Consider the following 17,781-nt stretch of genomic DNA (forward strand, 5'->3'; position numbering starts at 1 on the left):
CTGCCTCGCTGCTCTTACTGCAGCCGCCTCCGGGGCCGGCGCCAGCCGCCTCGCTTCGCCAGTGCTGTCTACGCCTGCGCGACACGCGTGTCGGTTCGCCGCCCGCGTCGCCCGCGGCGGGCCCGCATGGCGCGCCGCTCGTCTGGAGCGTTCCCAGCAGGCTGTGCAGGGCAGTCTGCCTCACTCAGGGCGCCGCCGCCGCTGCGCGGGGCCGCCACCGGCGCTGCTGCCGTGAACAATGCCGACGTGTATGTCACCATCGCCTCTCTTCGTCGCCGATCTCGCCGACGCCGCTCGCCGCTCGCCGCCGCCCTGCCTTGCCCTGCCCTGCCCTCGCACAAACAATGAAACAAACCAACACAGACACACACACAAACAGACACACACACACACAACTCCTTGCCCCCGCGCCCTCCCGCCTCACGCCCTGCGCCTCACGCCGCGCGTCCCACGCACGCCCCGGGACTAGCGGTCCTTCAGCGAGTCCTCCCTCTTCGGCGCCAACGCCCACTACCCGTTCGGCCCGGTGAGGGGCAGGAGCGGAGCCATTCCAACGGCTGGGAAAATTTCTGAACGGCCGTGCATGCGCCTGCATGCCGGACAACTAAGAAGGTCCCTCGCTCCTGCTCCTCTCTCGGAAGACGTGCGCCGGCCTGGGGGATTCGCTTGCGATCCCGCTCCAGCCAGAGGCCGCGTGAGGCGTGTGGGACGGTGCACGCTGGGGCTTGGCCCCAAGTGCACTGGCCTCGCGTCTCGAGGGGAGGGCGGCTCGTAACTGAGGTTCGCCGTCGGAGACAGTCGTCCTCCCCTCAACCCGACGAGAGTGGGCGGGCAGTCCCCGTGGCTGCAGTCGCGCTTCCGAGCCGACTCCGCCCCTCTCTCCACCCGGCCATTCCAACGGCCAGGCCGCTCGCTTAAGGCTGATTGGCTAGACGAGCGGCCTACCTCCAACGGGGCGGTCTGGATCACGGGGGATGACATCCTGCCTCCCGGCACGCCGGGAGGAGGTAGGTGGGTGCTCCGCCGCCGGACCGCCCTCTCCACCACCCTCGCCCAGGGATCTACAATGCTGTCTCAAGGTCCGACCTGTGGGCTCCGGCCTGCGCTCGGCACCGGGCACCGCCTCGGTATACATGTACAAAATGCGCCTGCGGGCGGACCCTCACAGATCACAGATCACTCCGCCTGAAGCACCCCACCCCCGGAAATCTCTGCAGCAGCAGACTGACGAAGGAGCCCGATGCTCGGCCGGCTCGCGGTGTTGTCGTCCGCGCTTGCCTTTCGCCCCTCGGCGCCGCGCGCGTCCACGCCGCACATGAGTGCGCCGCGCGCGTCCACGCCGCACATGAGTGAGCGGGCGCGCAGACGTCACTTGAAGGAGATTGGCGAAATCGACCCGATAGATGTCCAGATAATTCAGAGGCAGTTCGCGACTGTCCGTGAGCTGCCGCGGATACTCGGGACCGAAGCCGGGAATGCGACGAATATCCTCGAGCTCGACGACTACCGCGAGCCCTCCTTCAAGCGCCTCTTCACGCACAAGACGTGGCAGCGCTACACGGGCGGCTCCGCCATCGGCCGCATCCTGCGGCTGGTGCGGCAGTGGCCGTTTTGCCTGGTGATGCAGGCGACGTGGCCCCTGCTGCTGTTCAACGCGTGCTGGGCGCTGCTCGTGACGGCGGCCGTGCCCGCGCACGTCCTCACCGGCTGGTCGCGTGGGCTCCAGGCGACGATGCAGCTGCAGGGCGCGGCGATCGGCCCGCGCCCTCGATGCTGAAGACAGATCTACTCTCCAGCTAGCACTCGTACACGCGGAGCTGCTGCGTCCCATTGCATCACGCTCTGGCGCTACACGCAGCACTTGCACTCAGCCGATGCTCACGCCATGACGACCAGCGGTGCTCACGCCACAACGCTGCGTGTTCGCACCTCTGGAGCTGCTGTCCTGCAGGGCTGCTGCTGGTCTTTCGCACCGACAACGCGTACCGGCGGCTCGAGGAGGCGCGGAAGGACTGGAGTCGCATCCTCTACCTCTCGCGCGAGGTTGTGAGCAGGGTGCTCGTCTCGTGCGAGTACCCAGTCACGTGCGAGGTGGCTCGCTACCTGTGCAGCTTTGCCTGGTCGCTGCGCGACATGCTGCGCGACGCCGAGGACCGCGACGACATCCTCGACGTCCTCCTCGACGCCGAGGAGGCGAGCTGGGTGGTCTCGCAGCGGTCGAGGCCGCTCGCGCTGCTCGGGCGGGTGAGGCAGGTGCTGATGCGCGAGCTGGACGCGGGTGAGCTGTCCGCGACTCAGCACTACGCCATCGACATGGACGTGCGCGAGCTCTCCTCCGTGGTGGCCACGTGCGAGCGGCTCTTCTCGAGCCCGATCCCGCCAAACATGGCAAGGCACGGCGTGCGGTCTCTCATCCTTTGGCTCTTCGGCATCCCGACCGCGCGGATCTTAATTGCTCATTCACGGGGCGAGGTCTTAATTAAATTAATGAGTTAGGCATCCCGATCGTGCTCGCGGGCTCGATGCACCCCGCGCTCATCGCTCTCTGCGTGGCCTCGACGACGTACATCTACTTTGGCATCAACGAGCTCGGCATCCAGGTCGAGCAGCCCTTCAAGATCATGCCGCTCTGGCAGCTGTGCCACCTCGTGCAGTACAACATCGAGGAGGCGATCGGCTCGCCCGAGCTGCCGCTCCTCATCAAGCGCGAGCGCGAGATCGAGGCAGTGCCCCACTGGGAGCGGTACGACGGCTCAGCGCCGGTGTAGGACCAGGTCGCCGCGCTTGAGAGACTTGTGTCGAGCCTCACTGCAGTCGAGGCCACAGCTCCGTGAGAGACCGCGCGCGTTGCGTGTTTTGGGAGCGTGTGCTGAGGTGAGCCTCGTGAGCCGTACGTCAGTGTATTAGTGGCGCCAGAGATCGCGACAGGGCGAACGACGCGTCGATAATCGTGTACATTAGAGAGTGCGCGGGTCGGGTGGCGGCTGGCGCGCGGGGCGCGGTGACCCCGGTGAGCGGTGTGCAGTGTGTTGCATGGCCGTTGTGTAAAAGGTGGCGAGGTATATATCATCCCCACTATGCCACCGTCGCACATCATCCCACACTTACTCACCCGCTACTCACGAAATTGACCGCGTCACACAAGACACACAACACGCCGCGCACGCTCGAGCCTGCTCGAGCGCGCGCGCACGGCGCTGGGCGTCCGTGTGTCGTCGTCAAGAGCTGACCGCCTGTGTACAGTCTCGGGTCTCTCTTGGCCACTCCGCCAATACAAAATCACGACGTTGGAGGGGATCTCCTCGCTTTGGACATGATAAGTTCACCTCTGGCTCTGTGCTGCCAAATGCCGGGGTGGTCACCAGCTCACCACCGGCCAGGGAATCCACGGCCTTTCCTTAGATGACTCCACCCGCGCTGGGGTGTAGAGTGGGACCTTCTCGAAACACTTGCTTCTCCTTCCATTTCACTTCCGTAACAGAGGTGGGAGAGCCGCACCGCTCATGAGCCAGGCGAGAAAGCACACGGCGAGAAGCACGGGCAAGCTGGAGACGAGGAGCCCACCAGGTGCGCAACCGGGCGTGGTGGGCGGCTGGCGAGGCATTGTGCGGGGCTTTGGTGGTGAACTCCGCATCTGTTCGTTCGAAGTGGCCTGCAGTCTGTTTGCGAGTCAGTCTGAGAGCGGCACAAGCCGGCAGATGTCAATCACGTGTCTTACTTTTTTCAGAGTTCTTTTGTTTAAATACCTTTTTCAGTGCATGTAGCTCTTACGAACATACCCGTAGGTGAACTGCTGACAGGGTTTGCAAAAAACCGACCTACCTACTCGAATACCTCCTCCCTCTAGATACTTATGGGAACCTAAAAAAGAACTCCTATGGGATGTTGTCCCTATAGCTAGAGCGGGATCCGGGGTGGTTGCCGATCGGCCATAGTCCCGCGACGAGGGAAACGCCCTATAGGATGTTGTCCCATAGCTAGAGCGGGGTCCGGGGTGTGGACCCTGAGTTGCACAGGGGTTGTGCGCCGGGCCCTCCTGGTCCTGCTCGGCTCCAGCGAGTAGACAAGTGTTACCATCCAACAGAGTAGAAGGATCTGACCTCAGGGCCAATGTGACCAAGCGCTGGTACCGTGGTTTGACCTCACACCCATGGTCTCACAGTCTGCCGGCAGTCGCCGAGCAGTGTCGCTCACACAAGCCGCAGGCGCAGCACAAGTGACTGAGGGGGCCAGTGAGGGCGAGCCCATCGCTGTGACAGCTGTACAGTAGGCTGTGCCATCTGTGTAGAGAAAAGAGGAGCTTCTGCTCTGACTCCAGGCTTCTGTCGCAAAGAGCTGCATGCCACCGTGCACCGAAGGCGCTGTGTCGAGGTTCACCGAGCGCGGGCCGGCGCAGGTTGGGGGACACCGTCACCGACGAGCGCGTTGGAGAACAGTATTCACTCTCCGGACAAAGACGCTAGACGGCGACACGCACACGAGCTGCGGCCGTGTCGCCGTCATAAGCGGCGGCGAGGCGCGGGACCGTCTGTGGCGCGAAGTGCGGCGGGTGTCGGGTGTGCGGGTCGCGTCCCTCGATTTTCCGTCCCAACTCCCTCTCCGTACAACCGTAGGCGTAGCGGTGCCGCGCGCGGAGCGGCGGCGGGGGGGGGGGGGGGGCGCGGGCGGTGCCGCGGTGGTTTTTGCGCGGGGTTGGGTGATGGCTGATCGCTGTGCTCTTCTCTCTATAGTTTCATTCTGTGTTACCACACGCGCGAACCCCATCCGCCATCCCACACATGCCTTGCACTCTACAGGGGCGCGCGGGTCACGCGTCGTCGAGCGCCGCGACGCCGGGCAGCACCTTGCCCTCGAGCAGCTCGAGCGAGGCTCCGCCGCCGGTCGACACGTGCGTCACCTTGTCCTCGGTGCCGTACTTTTTGGCGCAGGTCGCCGTGTCCCCGCCTCCGATGACCGTCACCGCACCGGCCGCGGTGGCCTTCACCACCGCCTCCATCATCGCCTTGGTGCCCGCCTCGAAGCTGTCCATCTCGAAGACCCCCATCGGGCCTACCCACACCACCAGCCCGCGTCAAGAGACGCAATTGCTGCAGCAGCGACACCTCTCGAGGCTGCCCCGTCGTCGGCGCCGTCGAGCAGGACTCGGCTAGTCGCGGCTAGTCGCGGCTAATCTCGGCTAATCTCGACTCGTCTCGGCTAGTCTCGGCCAGTCTCGCGCCGTTCCACAGGATGGTCTTCGAGGAGGAGACGACGCTCGCGTTGATCTCGCTCGAGCGAGGGCCGCAGTCGAGCCCCATCATGCCGTCCGGGACCCCTCCCTCGAGCGTCGCCGCGCCGATCTCGCCGCCCTCGCCAAACTCGCTCGCGGTGACAAAGTCGACCGGCAGTGTGATCTCGACGCCCTTCTCCTTGGCCAGCTCCATGATCTCGGTGACGAGGGCCGCGCCGCGCTCGTCGTAGAGCGAGGCGCCGATCGGCATGCTGTGCAGCACCTGGAGGGAGGGGAGACGATCTCGCTATCCATCTCGGGCGATCTCGGCTCATCCCTCTCCATCTCGGACGACCTCGGCTCATCTCTCGGTCCATCTCGGGCGAGCTCGGCGCCTTGAGGAAGGTGTACGCCATCCCGCCGCCGATGATCATCCGGTCCACCTTGTCCAGCAGACTCTTGATGAGCAGGATCTTGTCGCTCACTTTCGCACCGCCCAGGATGGCCAGCCTCGGCTTGGCCGGCGCGTCGAGCACCTGGCGGAAGGCCTCGAGCTCGCGCGCCACGAGGAAGCCGGCGGCCCTCACCTCGAAGCCCTCGCCCAGCATCGACGAGTGGGCGCGGTGCGCCGTCCCAAACGCGTCGTTGACATACACGTCTGCGAGGCTGCGTAGCGAGGCGCGAAAGGCCGCCACGGCGTCGGGCGCCGCCGTCACCTTGGCGCCGTGCGCGTCGACGCCCTTGCCCTCCTCCTCGACGTGGTACCGCAGGTTCTCGAGCAGCAGCACGCTGCCCTGGGGCGGGTCCGCGCATGCCGCCTCCGCCTCCGGCCCGACGCAGTCTCCGATGAAGCTGACAGGCCGTGCGAGGAGCTTCTCGAGGGCAGCGGCGACTGGAGCCAGCGAGCACTCAGGCTTCCGCATGCCGTCCGGCCGCCCCAGGTGGGAGCAGAGGACGACCGCCTTGGCGCCCGACTCGAGGCAGTACCGGATGCTCTGCAGCGCGCCCTCGATTCTCGCAGTGTTGGTGATTTTGCTCGGGTCGGCCTTGTCCTGCGGCACGTTGAAGTCGCAGCGGATGAGCACGCGCTTCCCGGCCACGCTCACGCTCCGGAGCAGCCGCTTGTTGAGCTCGCCGCCTGCCCCGCCCCCCGCGCCCATGTCGTGCTCTTTTAGGTACTCTGCGATGTGGAGGAGTGGAGAAGACGACTGTGCAGTCACCGCGTCGAGGACGGCGTCCGAGATTATGCGCTCGATGTCGTGCTTTTTGAGATAGTCAGCGACTTCTTGGGCCGAGAGCGCCATTCGTCTCTCTCGGTTGAGCCACAGCCTGTACCCGTAGTGCGGCCTGGGTGCTGGTTTTTCTCTTTTTCCAAGTTAAAACAAAAACTCGGCACGGCAAGGTAAGAAACGATGATGCGAGCAGAACACTCATACCCGAGATGCCACCGGCGTGCCCGCAAACCAGCTCGATAGCACCTCGCCTATTGCGTGAGAGTGGTACTCCAGCCCACCAACGAGGCTGCTGTCGTAAAAGGCATCGCCGCCCGGCTCGCTCACGGCGCCCTCGAACGTGCTCTCCCACCACGCAGAGAAGGCAGCGCTCACAAAGCGGCTGCCCGCCGCCTCGCCGACCGGCGGGCAGAGGACGGTGCACGGCCTCCCTCCGGCGGTGAGGCTCGGCCTGCCGCCTGGAAGACGCATTGCTGCTGCGTGCAGGTAGGCGCGCGCCTCGCAACCGGCGCTCGACGCCGCGTAGCGAGGGTCGCCGAGCACAGGTGCGCCGAGCGATTTGAGGGCGACGCGCAGCTGGTGAGTCCGCCCCGTCGCCGGCTTCAGAAGAAAGGCGTGGCATCCTCCCCCTTCACCGAGAGCTGCGCTCACAAAGTGGGTGACAGCGGGGTTGCTCCGCTCTCGCGTCAGCATCCACTGCCCTCGCCTGCTGCGCGCCATGTCGCCAATCACCCTGCCCTGCTTCTTCTTTGGCTTGCCAGCGGCGAGCGCGACATAGTACTTGTGCACGCGCCGCTCGCGGAGGAGGAGGGCCATCGCCGAAGCAGCCTCGCGGCTCTTGGCCACCGCCATGAGCCCAGAGGTCACGCGGTCAAGCCGGTGGCACGGCAGGAGAGGCTCGTGCAGAGAGCCCAGCTCTCGCAGGCGCGGCAGCAGGCCGGTCTCGTCGTCGGTCGAGTGGAACGCGAGACCAGGCGGCTTGTGGATGAAATAGAGCCCTGCTGTCTCAGCCACGAGGCGCGGCAACGGCTGACACACCACCATCTGCTATGGCCGCAGCCGCTCACTCGGCAGCGGTGGCGAACGGGTGGACGGGGAGAGCGGCCACTGTGGGTGGACGGCGGAACACAGCGAGCGTGCGGCGGCTGCTGCTCGCAACTCTGACACGGCGAGACCACGGAGGCGGCTGGTGCAGAGCCTCGGAGAACAACGCAGTAGTGCAAAAGAATTTTAGAACAAAACTCCCTCGCACAACACTGGGCACAGGACTGGGCACGGGACTGGCTCGCACTGGCACTAACACAGGTACACCACGGGAGCCGCCTAAGCGACTCCTGCGAGGGTGGCGAGGCACTTAGCTCCGTGCACCCGCCCACCCCCGCCACAGGCAAGCTCATTCACGAGTAGTGCAAAAGAAACGCATCTGGGAAGATGACCGCCGCAAGCGGCGTGGCGTGGGTCGGTTGTGCATCCCTCCGGGGGCCCCTCTGCGCCGGGGAGGCGTTGTTGGAGGCTAGGACGCAAGCGTCCGTCGCCCTTTTCAAACTCGGGGCTCACTCACTCCGCTCGCTACGTACGCTCCGAGAGGCCGCCGGCCAATACGCGCGGACGAAGAGCTGCCGCGAAGCGGTGGCGATGGCCTCGCAGGCGTCGCTATTGTCGACGCACCATCGCGCCTTCTCGATGATGTCGCTCGTATTCTCGAGCGCGACGATTTGGGTTTTGGTTGGCTTTAATAAATAAATAAATAAAAACGGACACCTCTCTACTGTGAGATGGGTAAAAAGGAACAGGTCCCCGCCCTTGCGATCTTTGTGCAGGGTTCTTTGTGGGTGTGGTCGGCGACTAGCCGGGGTCGTCCTCCCGATGGGGGACTACGACACTAGCACAGCCGTCTTCCACCTGGTCCCTCGGGTCCCTGCTGCTCCTGATCTCTTCGTACATCCTCCTGCTGATCTCCGCAAAGTCCTGCTCCCTCCCTCGTCTCGCCCTGCGCGTCTGCTCCGCCTCACCGTCTTCTGCCCTGCGTCGTCCCGCTCTCGAGCTGTTCAGATCCCTCGACGGGTCTCCCGAATCGGGCCGGCCCTTCGTACACCCCATACGACACTACCGGTCGCGGCACGAACCTATCCCCCACCCACTTGTTTGGCATGTCTCTCCCTCCATCCGTCGCAGCGAGGTGCGTGAAGGGCCGCGCTCTGTGCAACGCGAGGCATATCCTGGCAACCTCCGCGTTGAGCTCACGGCCCTTCTCCGAGCCGAGCGGCTCTCTATCCTTGCCCATCATGACCTGCGTCCCGTTTCTGTCGGCTCTCTATTCTGCCCATCATGACCCGTGTCCCGACCTCAAACTCGTCCCACCGCAGTAGGAAGGAAGCGCGTAAGCGGAATAGCGGGTCCTCCTGGAGTTCGGCGTCTCTTACCCACGCGCCGTGCCTCGGGGGCGAGCCCTCCATCTCTCCCAGCCCCGGCACTACCCCTCGCTCCCACCTCATCGCGTGTCGCCAGTTGCGGTCTCGCTACTCCGCTCGGCGGCTCTTGCTCTTTGAGCTCGCACGGCTGCCGGTATCCGAGCGCCTCCTCACTAGCCCTCGCCATCTGTTCCGCCACGTCGCCGGCGTCACTCCCTCTCTTGACCGCTACGACTATACCGTCGTGCTGCAACGACAGCACTGCGTGGCCGTTGCGCGCGGCCCAACGCACCTTCGCCCTTCGGCTGATACTCTCCGCCTCCTGAAAGGCGAACGATTTGACTGTGCGTTCCGGATGCCCCTTCCCTGGCTTGTGGTGCGCAAGCCAATCCGTGACAAAGCGGGTCATTCCCGTCCTCTCGTCCAGGCTATTGCTCAGCCAGAGCGTGCCCTCGGCTTGCGCCTGAAGGTACGCCCGAAAGGTTAAGGCTGGCTTTTCTATGATTCACTTTGTTTATTTATTTACAACGCACTCTCTCACATGACAAGCGATCCCACGACAGCGATTGTGGGGACTACATGATCCGTACGTGAAGGGTGGAGGGGCCTGTCCGCGGACACAACGCACTCTCTCACGTTACAAGGGACATTCTGCGAGATGCAGGCAGGGAGGAGCTCAGCCTTGGGAGGAGAGGCGCTTAAAGCGCAGGGGGGGTGCCACAAAGGTGTGGCGGAGAGGTGCCGCCGCGGTGCCCACCGGTGCCCGCAAGGAGCGCCGGCCTTGGAAGCCCGCCTGCCGGGCCAGCCAGCAGCCACCAGCGCCGCCGCCACCCTGCCGGCCACGCCCGCGCGCACGGGAGAAGAAAACTGCGAAAAAAGGAAAACACGCTGACATACATCGCCTCACCGCCGCTGACGGCTGCGGCCGGGTCGGAGGACGCCGTCGTCGCCAAGACTCGTACGTGCCCGTGCCGGCTGCTCGTGCTTGCGCCGCTGTGACATACATGAAGCCGCTCCTGAAGGTCCGCACGGTGACACTCGGCCTCAGCCTTCTCCCTAACCAGCCCGACGCCTGGGATCTCGAGCTCGCGCGGGCCGCCGCCTTTGTGTCTTCCGCGCGGCGGCGGCTCGAGGACGCGGGCTACGAGGTGCAGACGACACGGATCAGCAGCCAGAGCTTTGAGTCGTGGGTCGACGTCTCCGACGCGACCGCGGCGCTCGAGGCCTTCCGCCGGCTCGACGCCACCCTGCTGCGCCTCGGTGTCGGCCTCTTCAACGCAGGCCCAGCCACGTCGCCCGAGGGCCTCGCGCTCGTGCCGCAGATCGTAGCGCTCGGGCCGCGCATCTCAGCCTCCGGCGCGATGCCCGGGCCGCTTGACCGCGCCGCCGCCTCGCGCCTCGCGGACGCGATCCTTACCATCTCGCAGACGACCGGCGGCGGCGAGGGAAACTTTCAGTTTTGCGCCTCCTTCAATGTGCCTCCCAAGGCAACGGAGATGGCGCGGTCCGCTCCCGCCGCTAGGCCGCTCGCGACCCACGTTGGCGTCCTCGCCCCCGCCAGACGCCCTTCTTCCCCGCGTCCTACCACGAGGGCGCCTCCCCCTCCTTCGCCATCGGCTGCGAGACGTCCGAGCTTCTCGCCCACGCGATGCCCCGTGCCGGCGGCGACCTGCCTCGCGCAAAGGCACTCCTGGTCGACACCTTCACCGACCAGCTGCTGCCGCTGCAGGCGATTGCGCGGCAGCTGTCGCAGGCGCACGCACCTGCCGTGCGCGGCCCTACTCTAGCCCAGGCCCGGACCCGGCCTGGCGACCCCGCACAGGCGCACGGCCTACAGTACGACGGGATCGACGCGAGCGTCGCGCCGATGGGCGATGCGAGCCCGCTGACCGGCTCCTTCGAGTCGCTCGGCCTCGGCTCCTTTGGACAGAGCGGCACCCTCGCCGCGGCGGCGCTGGTGACGGGCGCGCTCAAAGAGCTGCCCGTCGACACTTGCGGCTACTGCGGCCTCATGTTGCCGCCCCTCGAGGACGCGGGCTTGGCACGCGGCGCGGCCGACGGCGCCTACCGCATCCACGACTTGCTCGCCTACTCGGCCGTGTGCGGCCTGGGCCTGGACACCGTCCCCGTGCCGGGCGACGTGCCTAAGGCCAAGCTCGCGGCTCTCCTCCTCGACGTCGCGGCTCTCGCGTTCCGGCTAAACAAGCCATTGACGGCTCGCCTATTCCCCGTCCCCGGGAAGGCCGCCGGGGACGCCGTCGAGTTTGAGAACCCGCACCTTTGCAGCTCCGCGGTCTTTGACGTGCCCTGAGCGCCTTTCCCTGAACGTGAAGTGGCCCCCTTTCCCGAACGTCGATCCCTCTCCGCTCGGCCCGCTTGTCGTCCCGGGCTCCCGGCTCCGGGCCGCGCAGCCGGAGCCGCGCTCAAAGTTGAGAGAGAGCTGGGGCCGCGGCGAGGCCCTCTCCGCTCCTCGCGAGTCGCGTCCCAAAACGTCTCTTGAGCTACCAATCAGATTTTCTACCAGTACACTCGCGCCCTATTGGCCACGGGCCCATGGGCGCGGGCGCCCCTGATCGCACCTCGGCGGTCGGGGTGTGCACTTACCGTCGCCGGCGTCGCGCCCGCGCCGTCCGCGACCGCGTCTCCGCTCTCCCCCTCTCGCCCCCTCACCGGCCTCAGCTGGCCCTGCGTGAAGCACGAGTCTCACACACTAAGCTACCGCGAGACTGGCAACGAGACGCTCACAACGAACAGATGGCAACGCCTTGGTGTCGGCTCTTGCTGGTAGACCCGTATCGACACCACGACGCTGCTGCTCTCAGCTCTCTGCACACCCACCGAGACGACGACTTCCTAGTCCGACTTGCGGTCGTTGGTTCCCTCACTTTCCAAGGCATCGGCACATCGTCGCGCACATCGAGCCGCCTGCCGACTTCGCCGTCGAGGCGGAGGCCTTCTTGCTACCTTCCTCGGTCCCAGAGCCGTTCTTCTTTCCGCTTGCCTTCGGAGAAGCGTCTGCAGTAAACCCGAAGCCGTTGTCCTGGCGTTTAAATGGGTTGTCCGACAAGCGAGGCGAGCTGACCGTCTCAACCGCCTCGTGCGTGGGGTAAGCCTCGACGGGCACGCTCATCTTGGGCTTGGGATCCGCGGGCCTTGTGGTCGTGATCACCTTGGGCTTCACCGTGGCCGGCGCTGGTGCCTGCGTGCTGCTCACGCTCACCCCCCCGGGCACACCAACCTGGTTGAACCCGGAGGCGCCGCCATAGACGATCTTCTTCTTGGGCTTCTTCTCCGCGTTGCCTCCCTGCGCACCCTCGGCATTCGCCATCAAATCGAATGGCATCCTCGGACTGGGCGGACCGCGCGTCTTGAAGTGGGCCGGTGGTGCCGAATTCCGCTCAATCGACGGGCGCCGCCTCTTAGGTATATTGCCTGATTTGCAAAAAAATTTTTCGCAGTGATCGCCGCCGCACCTGGCCTTTCCTCCCGCGGTCCGGGTGGCCGCGGTATGATCGAGGTCATCTGCAACGACCGGCTGGGAAAGAAGATCCGAGTCAAGTGCAACCCTGATGACACCGTCGGCGACCTCAAGAAGCTCCTCGCCGCGCAGGCAACGCTCCGCCGCCCGCCGCCGTCCGGACTCACCTCGCCCGAGCGCGCGGCGCACCTGCCTGTTGAGCACCCGCCCAGCACGAGCCACCCCGGCCCCGCAGACGGGCACGCGGCCAGAGAAGCTGCGCATCCAAAAGTGGTACACGGTGTACAAGGACCACATCAGCTTGGACGATTACGAGATCCACGACGGCATGGGCCTCGAGCTTTACTACAACTAGGTGCTGGCATTCGAGGTGGGCCTTCCTCTGTCGGCGCCGCCCGCCACAGATTCGAGCAGCGGGGCCTTCCTCTGTCGTGCGCCGCGCCGCGGCGTCCCAGAGAGCAGCGGCCGCGATGCCTCTCCGTTCGCCTCGGGCGTGCGGTCGCCTCGGGCGTGCGGGATCCGCGGTCGCCGCGACGCGCATTTTGCTTCACCTTTATTGCTAGCTCGCGAGAATCTTTTGTTGTTCGGGTACGTTTTAAATCAGGCTTGGCCCCTGGCACCACGCGCACGCCGCACGGCCCGCGCAGCAGCGTCCCCCCGCGTCCCGCCCCCGCGCGGCCTTCCCGCTGGGCGGCCGCTCCGCCTATCGTCGGCTATCGCGCACGGCGGCGCGCGCACGCTCCTCCCACTCGCGCACACAATGCCTGTGTTTCTCTTTTTCTTCATCCGCTCTTACGGGGTCAGGAAGAGAATTCGGTCAGGCTCAGGGTCGCCAACTTTTTCCGGGGTAATGGTATGGGGAGAGATTTTAGAAAACCCCTGCTTCGGCTGAGGGCTGACAAGCTGCCGAGCCCAAATCACTGTGAGAGTCGTGATACGTGATTCCTTCTAGATCGGCGGCCCAAAGGGGTGAGGGTTGGTCCTGACCGCCCAAGACTAGCCCTACCATACCCCCAAGCAGGTCTGCCAGCTGGCGGGGGGGTATGGTCTTGAGCTGGGTTGGCCGAAAAACCAGAGCGGAGGGGCACCATGCCCCGCAAAAAGTTGGAACCCAGGCAGGAGGAGCTTCGTGAGCGTCGAGTTGGAGCCTCCACAGTTTCTCTGCGCCTCCGGGCGGTGCACCAACGATGGTTCGGTGCTCGGTGCTTTTCGAGCTCATCGTCTGGACGACCCTGACGGCGAGCACGATTGGGCCCGGCACCGTGGCGGTGTGTGCAAAGGCCGGCGCAGACGCGCAGGAGGCGCTGCTTTGGTGCGTCGTTGTGGCTGCCGTCGTCGCGTGGGTGCTGCAGGAGGCGTCGGGGCGGCTTACAAACGTGTCGAACCGCACGCTCGGGGACTGCGCCTACTTCAAGATGCCAGAGGGCTCGCGGCTTGCGTTCCTGCGCAAGGTGCTCGCGTGCTACGTGGTGTTTGGCGGCTGGGCGTACGAGGCGAACAACTTCGCCGGCACGATGGCGGCGGTGCGGCTGGTTGTGACGGACGAGGCGGCGCTGTACACCATCAACGTGCTGCTCGGCCCCCTGTGCGCTGGAATGGTCGTCGCCGGCTCAACGCAGCGCCTGTCGCTCCTCTTCTCGGCGGTGGTTGCAGCGATGATAGTCTGCTTCGCCGCCGTGATTGGTGGGAGTGGCGTGCCCAACTCGCTCGTCGGCGGCCTCGTGCCGACCATCCCGGCCGGATCGTACGAGGTCGCCCTCGGCCTGGTTGGCACCACGACCGTGCCGCACAACCTGCTCCTCTCGTCGGCCCTCGCGCGCGGCGCGTCGGCGCGCTCGGTGCAGCGGGGCGTGCTGCTCTCGGCGAGCCTGTCGGGCCTGATCTCGCTGCTAATCCTCATCGTCGGGATGCACGTGCACAAGGACGCGGCCGAGTTCGAGCTCCGCGACGTCGCGGACGTCCTCCGGTCTGCGATGGGGCGGGGCGGCGTCTGGGGCTTCGCGCTCGGCTTGTTTGGCGCTGGCGTCTCGTCGGCGATGACGGTGCCGCTGGCGTGCGCGATGGCGGTGGAGGACATGTTTGGGCTGCGTGCCCTGAGCGCCCTCGCCACTCAGGAGGGGACGGAGGCGGGCCGAGGCCCGTCAATCGGGAGCAGCCTGGCGGCTCCAGCCGCCACGGCGAGCCCCGACGCCGCGGCAGGCTTTGGCTCGCCGCCGCAGCCGAGGAGCGCGCGCAAGTGGGTGGGCGCGACGGCGTCGGACCGCTGGCAGCACGGCGGCCGCGGCGCCATGATGAGCGCAGTGGTCCTGCTGGCGCTGATCCCCACCCTCGCCCGGCTGCCCACAATCGGCATCATCATGTTTGCGCAAGTCGTCAACGGGCTCTTGCTGCCGTGCGTCGCCGCGCTGCTCTTCGCGTGCGTCAACGACGCGCGGCTGATGAGCGCCGCGCCGCAGTCCACGTGGGGCAACGCGCGCGCCCTCCCATGCGTGGGGATCTGCTGCTTTCTGGCCTTTACCGTCCTGTCCAAGCAGACGGTCTGCCGTCTCGTGCCCGGCTGGGGAGGGAGGCAGGCGATGGCCATCGCGCTCCCGTGCACGCTGGGCGTCGTGACTGGCCTCTGCTTACTCGTCCGATCCAGCCGTAAAATGACGGCCAGCGCGAGGGTCGCGGCGGACGCGGCGGCCAGACGCGGCGCAGAGCCGTCGGCAGAGCTCACGATTGCGCGTCCTCGGGCCGCAAACGCCGACCTGAGCGTGTGATGCCCCTCGCGGCACTCGGAGGGCTACCCATCTCTACTCTACGGCCATGGAGGTCTTGCGGCGCTATTCCGGTTGTGAATGTGTGTGACTCTGTTTGTGTGTGTGTGTGTGTGTGTGTGTGTGTGTGTGTGTGTGTGTGTGCTACTCTCGAAGCCGCGCGCATGGTACTGTTAGCGCTCAAGTCGTAGGTTAGGTGCGGGGGCGTGTTTATTATCGAAATTAGTTAAGGCGTAAATTATCGCTATGTGGCTGTGGTCTCCCGGGGCGCCGTGGTCGGCGTGCGCGTGGACGGCGCCGGAAAGAGCTCTCGAAAACAGGTGGCTAGGTTAGGTTAGGTACGAAGGTGAAGAATAGCCAGGCTCGGACTGGACACCAGCGCGGTATGGGTGGACGCGGGACGAAAATGGCTCTCCCTTAGAAAAAGCTTTTGGTTCTCTGTGTGTTTTTGGCGCACGCCGCGCAGCGGGCAGCCGCCCGCCGCGTGACACGATTTTTCGCTCTGTGTCGCACATTGTCCTATTCAACGCCGTGAGGCTGCAACATCTGCCGGATGAGCGACACAGACTTGCTGCCAGATGGAGCCGCACGATCGACTTCACAACCCCCCGCTGAATCCGACTCCTCGCCTTCCCTTCCCATGATTGTTGCCGTCCCGCTGGGATGTGTGGTTGCCGCCTCGGCAATATTGTTCTTTCTCTTTTGCTGGAGGAAGTTTGTGCACAGCAGGTGGCAGATCCGCCCCCGCGACGTTCGTCCGGCGGGGAGCAGAGGCAGGGGAAGGAATGTGCTTCCAGCGATGAAAGGGACCACAGAGGTGTTTCAGGCGCCTCCCAACGGAACTGCGATTCCAGAGTGCTCCGTGTGCCTTCAGCCGTACAGGGATGGCGAGCTGCTCCGCCGGCTTCCCTGCCGCCATACTTTCCACGCCTCCTGCGTTGACCGTTGGCTCCTTCGTAGCGCAGGCTCGGCCAGGTGCCCACTATGCAACTCATGCCCGTTTACACCAGCACGAGCGATGACGTCAGTCTGATGGTGGAAGAGAGCGGTGGACACCGCAGGGTGGAACGCACGCACGCGCCGGCGCGCGCACGCAGGCCGCAGCGCCGCGCAATGCCGCGCTGCTGCGCCAGGCAGTGGACGCTCTCGTGTGTTGCGCCGGCCGCCCTCTGACTCCGCCCACTCCGCGCGGCTCTCTGTGTGCTCGTTTCGGCCTGCACGCCCCCCCGCCGGAGTCTCTCGAGAGACACCGCTACGAGTTACGTGTGCCACCGCCTCTGTACGTACTTTTAGCTTAATGGGAGAACTACGCATTAAAGCAGTGTTACACATATGGACAAACTCAAAAAAGCAGATGAACGTCAACTTCTTCTTCTATGCCGGTCGCTGTCCAACCCCGCCATGCCGCTCATGAAGGAGCCCGCTGCTGAGCAAAATGGCTCGCAAGCGTCGCCATCATTCGCTGATCTGGTCGTCGCGTTGCCTGTACCGCTAGCCATGGAAACGGTGGCATCGGGGCAGCCCAGCTCGCCGTGCTCCGGAATGGCATCCAGCTCCTCCTGGCTGAGGAGTTTGGAATTTAGGCAACGGCAGTACCGCTGGGCCAGCGCTGAGCCGGCGATGGCATCGCCCACCTCGCTAAGGCACTGCTGACACCCTGCTGCAGACGGATCGTCGGCATCGACGCAATCTCGAGGAGAGCGAGCCATAAAATCAGGCGGATACGTGGCCTCCATGTAGATTTTGCGCATGTCTTCTTTGCTGAGCCGGGCGTTCTCGCCGGTGGGCGTGCCCAGCTCTTGGAACAGAAAGAGGATCGCCCCGTGCAGCTGCGAGTTGCAAAGCTCAGGCCCAGAATCGTTGACCGTGCAATTAGGAGGGCGCCGGGCCTCGTTCACATCGTTGCTGGGAATCACCGCGGGCAAGGAGTCGGCGTCTAGAGTGGCGTTCTCGTGATCCCACACGAGCGTGGCGCAGTCTCGAATGTCGATGAGGCTAAACCACCCAAGCTCCCCGTCGAACTCAGCGCACCGTTCGAACTGTTTGTACTTAAAGTTGTTGGGCTTCTCGGCGTCTCGGATACCCGTGCTGCGGAAGTGTTCAATCGGACCCGCGGGGTCGGGGACCATTGGGGGTTCCTTGATCGTGTTCATGAGGAACACGTTCAGCGACCTGCTGGGGTCCGGACCAAAGTTGACGTCGGTCGTCTGCCGTGCGGCCTTCTCCGAGATGCCAACGCGGAGAATCGCGTCGAAGGTCTCCTGCTTTGTCACCATCCCCATCGCGTCTGGCACGAGGTCTCCATTCCTCACCAGCGTGCTAATCAGCGGGCACGTGATGCGTCGCCAGTCTCTTCGAGGTCTGAAGGGCGCGTGCGGCGATGGTGGGGGCGCTGGCGGGGCTGGCGAAGTTGGCGGTGAGCGGGGCGGGGCTGGCGGATGCGTCGGCGGGGCTGGCAAAGTCGGTGGTAGGTGCGGTGGCGGCAGGGAAGGTGGTGGAGCGAGAGGCGGAGATGGCGGTGAGGGCGGGGGCGAGTGTGGAGCTGAGGGCGGCGGCGGCGAGGGCGGTGGTGGTGAAGGCGGTGGTACTGGCGCTGGGGGTGGAGGCAAGGGCGGCGGCGACGGCGGCGGCGGTGATGGAGGTGGAGGCGATGGTGGTGGGGGCGACGGCGGCGGCGGCACGGTGGTGGGCA

General features: G+C 65.4%; 6 protein-coding genes across 6 annotated transcripts; 4 read left to right on the plus strand and 2 right to left on the minus strand.

Moving 5' to 3' along the window:
- Positions 1 to 2,093: 2,093 nt before the first annotated feature.
- Positions 2,094 to 2,964, plus strand: EMIHUDRAFT_442574 (hypothetical protein). The gene is made up of 2 exons (XM_005782654.1): positions 2,094 to 2,428; positions 2,497 to 2,964. The coding sequence occupies exons 1-2, from the start codon at positions 2,134 to 2,136 to the stop codon at positions 2,766 to 2,768; spliced, it is 567 nt and encodes a 188-aa protein (XP_005782711.1). The 5' UTR covers positions 2,094 to 2,133; the 3' UTR covers positions 2,769 to 2,964.
- A 1,843-nt stretch (positions 2,965 to 4,807) lies between these two features.
- On the minus strand, positions 4,808 to 6,369 carry PGK1 (phosphoglycerate kinase; the record flags this gene model as incomplete). The annotated part of the gene is made up of 3 exons (XM_005782655.1): positions 4,808 to 5,021; positions 5,188 to 5,512; positions 5,565 to 6,369. The coding sequence occupies 3 exons, from the start codon at positions 6,367 to 6,369 to the stop codon at positions 4,808 to 4,810; spliced, it is 1,344 nt and encodes a 447-aa protein (XP_005782712.1).
- Positions 6,370 to 6,909: 540 nt separating this feature from the next.
- EMIHUDRAFT_57249 (hypothetical protein) lies at positions 6,910 to 7,461 on the minus strand (the record flags this gene model as incomplete). Its single annotated transcript, XM_005782656.1, has 1 exon — positions 6,910 to 7,461. A coding segment is annotated over one exon (552 nt), but the record flags the coding sequence as incomplete, so codon positions are not given.
- Positions 7,462 to 9,856: 2,395 nt separating this feature from the next.
- EMIHUDRAFT_113409 (hypothetical protein) lies at positions 9,857 to 11,163 on the plus strand (the record flags this gene model as incomplete). The annotated part of the gene is made up of 3 exons (XM_005782657.1): positions 9,857 to 10,327; positions 10,414 to 10,620; positions 10,675 to 11,163. 3 exons carry the CDS (start codon positions 9,857 to 9,859, stop codon positions 11,161 to 11,163), a joined length of 1,167 nt encoding a protein of 388 aa, XP_005782714.1.
- Positions 11,164 to 12,360: 1,197 nt separating this feature from the next.
- Positions 12,361 to 12,685, plus strand: EMIHUDRAFT_233126 (hypothetical protein; the record flags this gene model as incomplete). The annotated part of the gene is made up of 2 exons (XM_005782658.1): positions 12,361 to 12,525; positions 12,566 to 12,685. 2 exons carry the CDS (start codon positions 12,361 to 12,363, stop codon positions 12,683 to 12,685), a joined length of 285 nt encoding a protein of 94 aa, XP_005782715.1.
- Positions 12,686 to 14,523: 1,838 nt separating this feature from the next.
- Positions 14,524 to 15,325, plus strand: EMIHUDRAFT_365539 (hypothetical protein). Its single transcript, XM_005782659.1, has one exon. It carries the CDS (start codon positions 14,619 to 14,621, stop codon positions 15,090 to 15,092), a length of 474 nt encoding a protein of 157 aa, XP_005782716.1. The 5' UTR covers positions 14,524 to 14,618; the 3' UTR covers positions 15,093 to 15,325.
- Positions 15,326 to 17,781: the final 2,456 nt, after the last annotated feature.

The sequence above is a fragment of the Emiliania huxleyi genome (genome assembly GCF_000372725.1).
Source record: "Emiliania huxleyi CCMP1516 chromosome Unknown EMIHUscaffold_188, whole genome shotgun sequence".
In the NCBI taxonomy this organism is placed as follows: domain Eukaryota; phylum Haptophyta; order Isochrysidales; family Noelaerhabdaceae; genus Emiliania; species Emiliania huxleyi.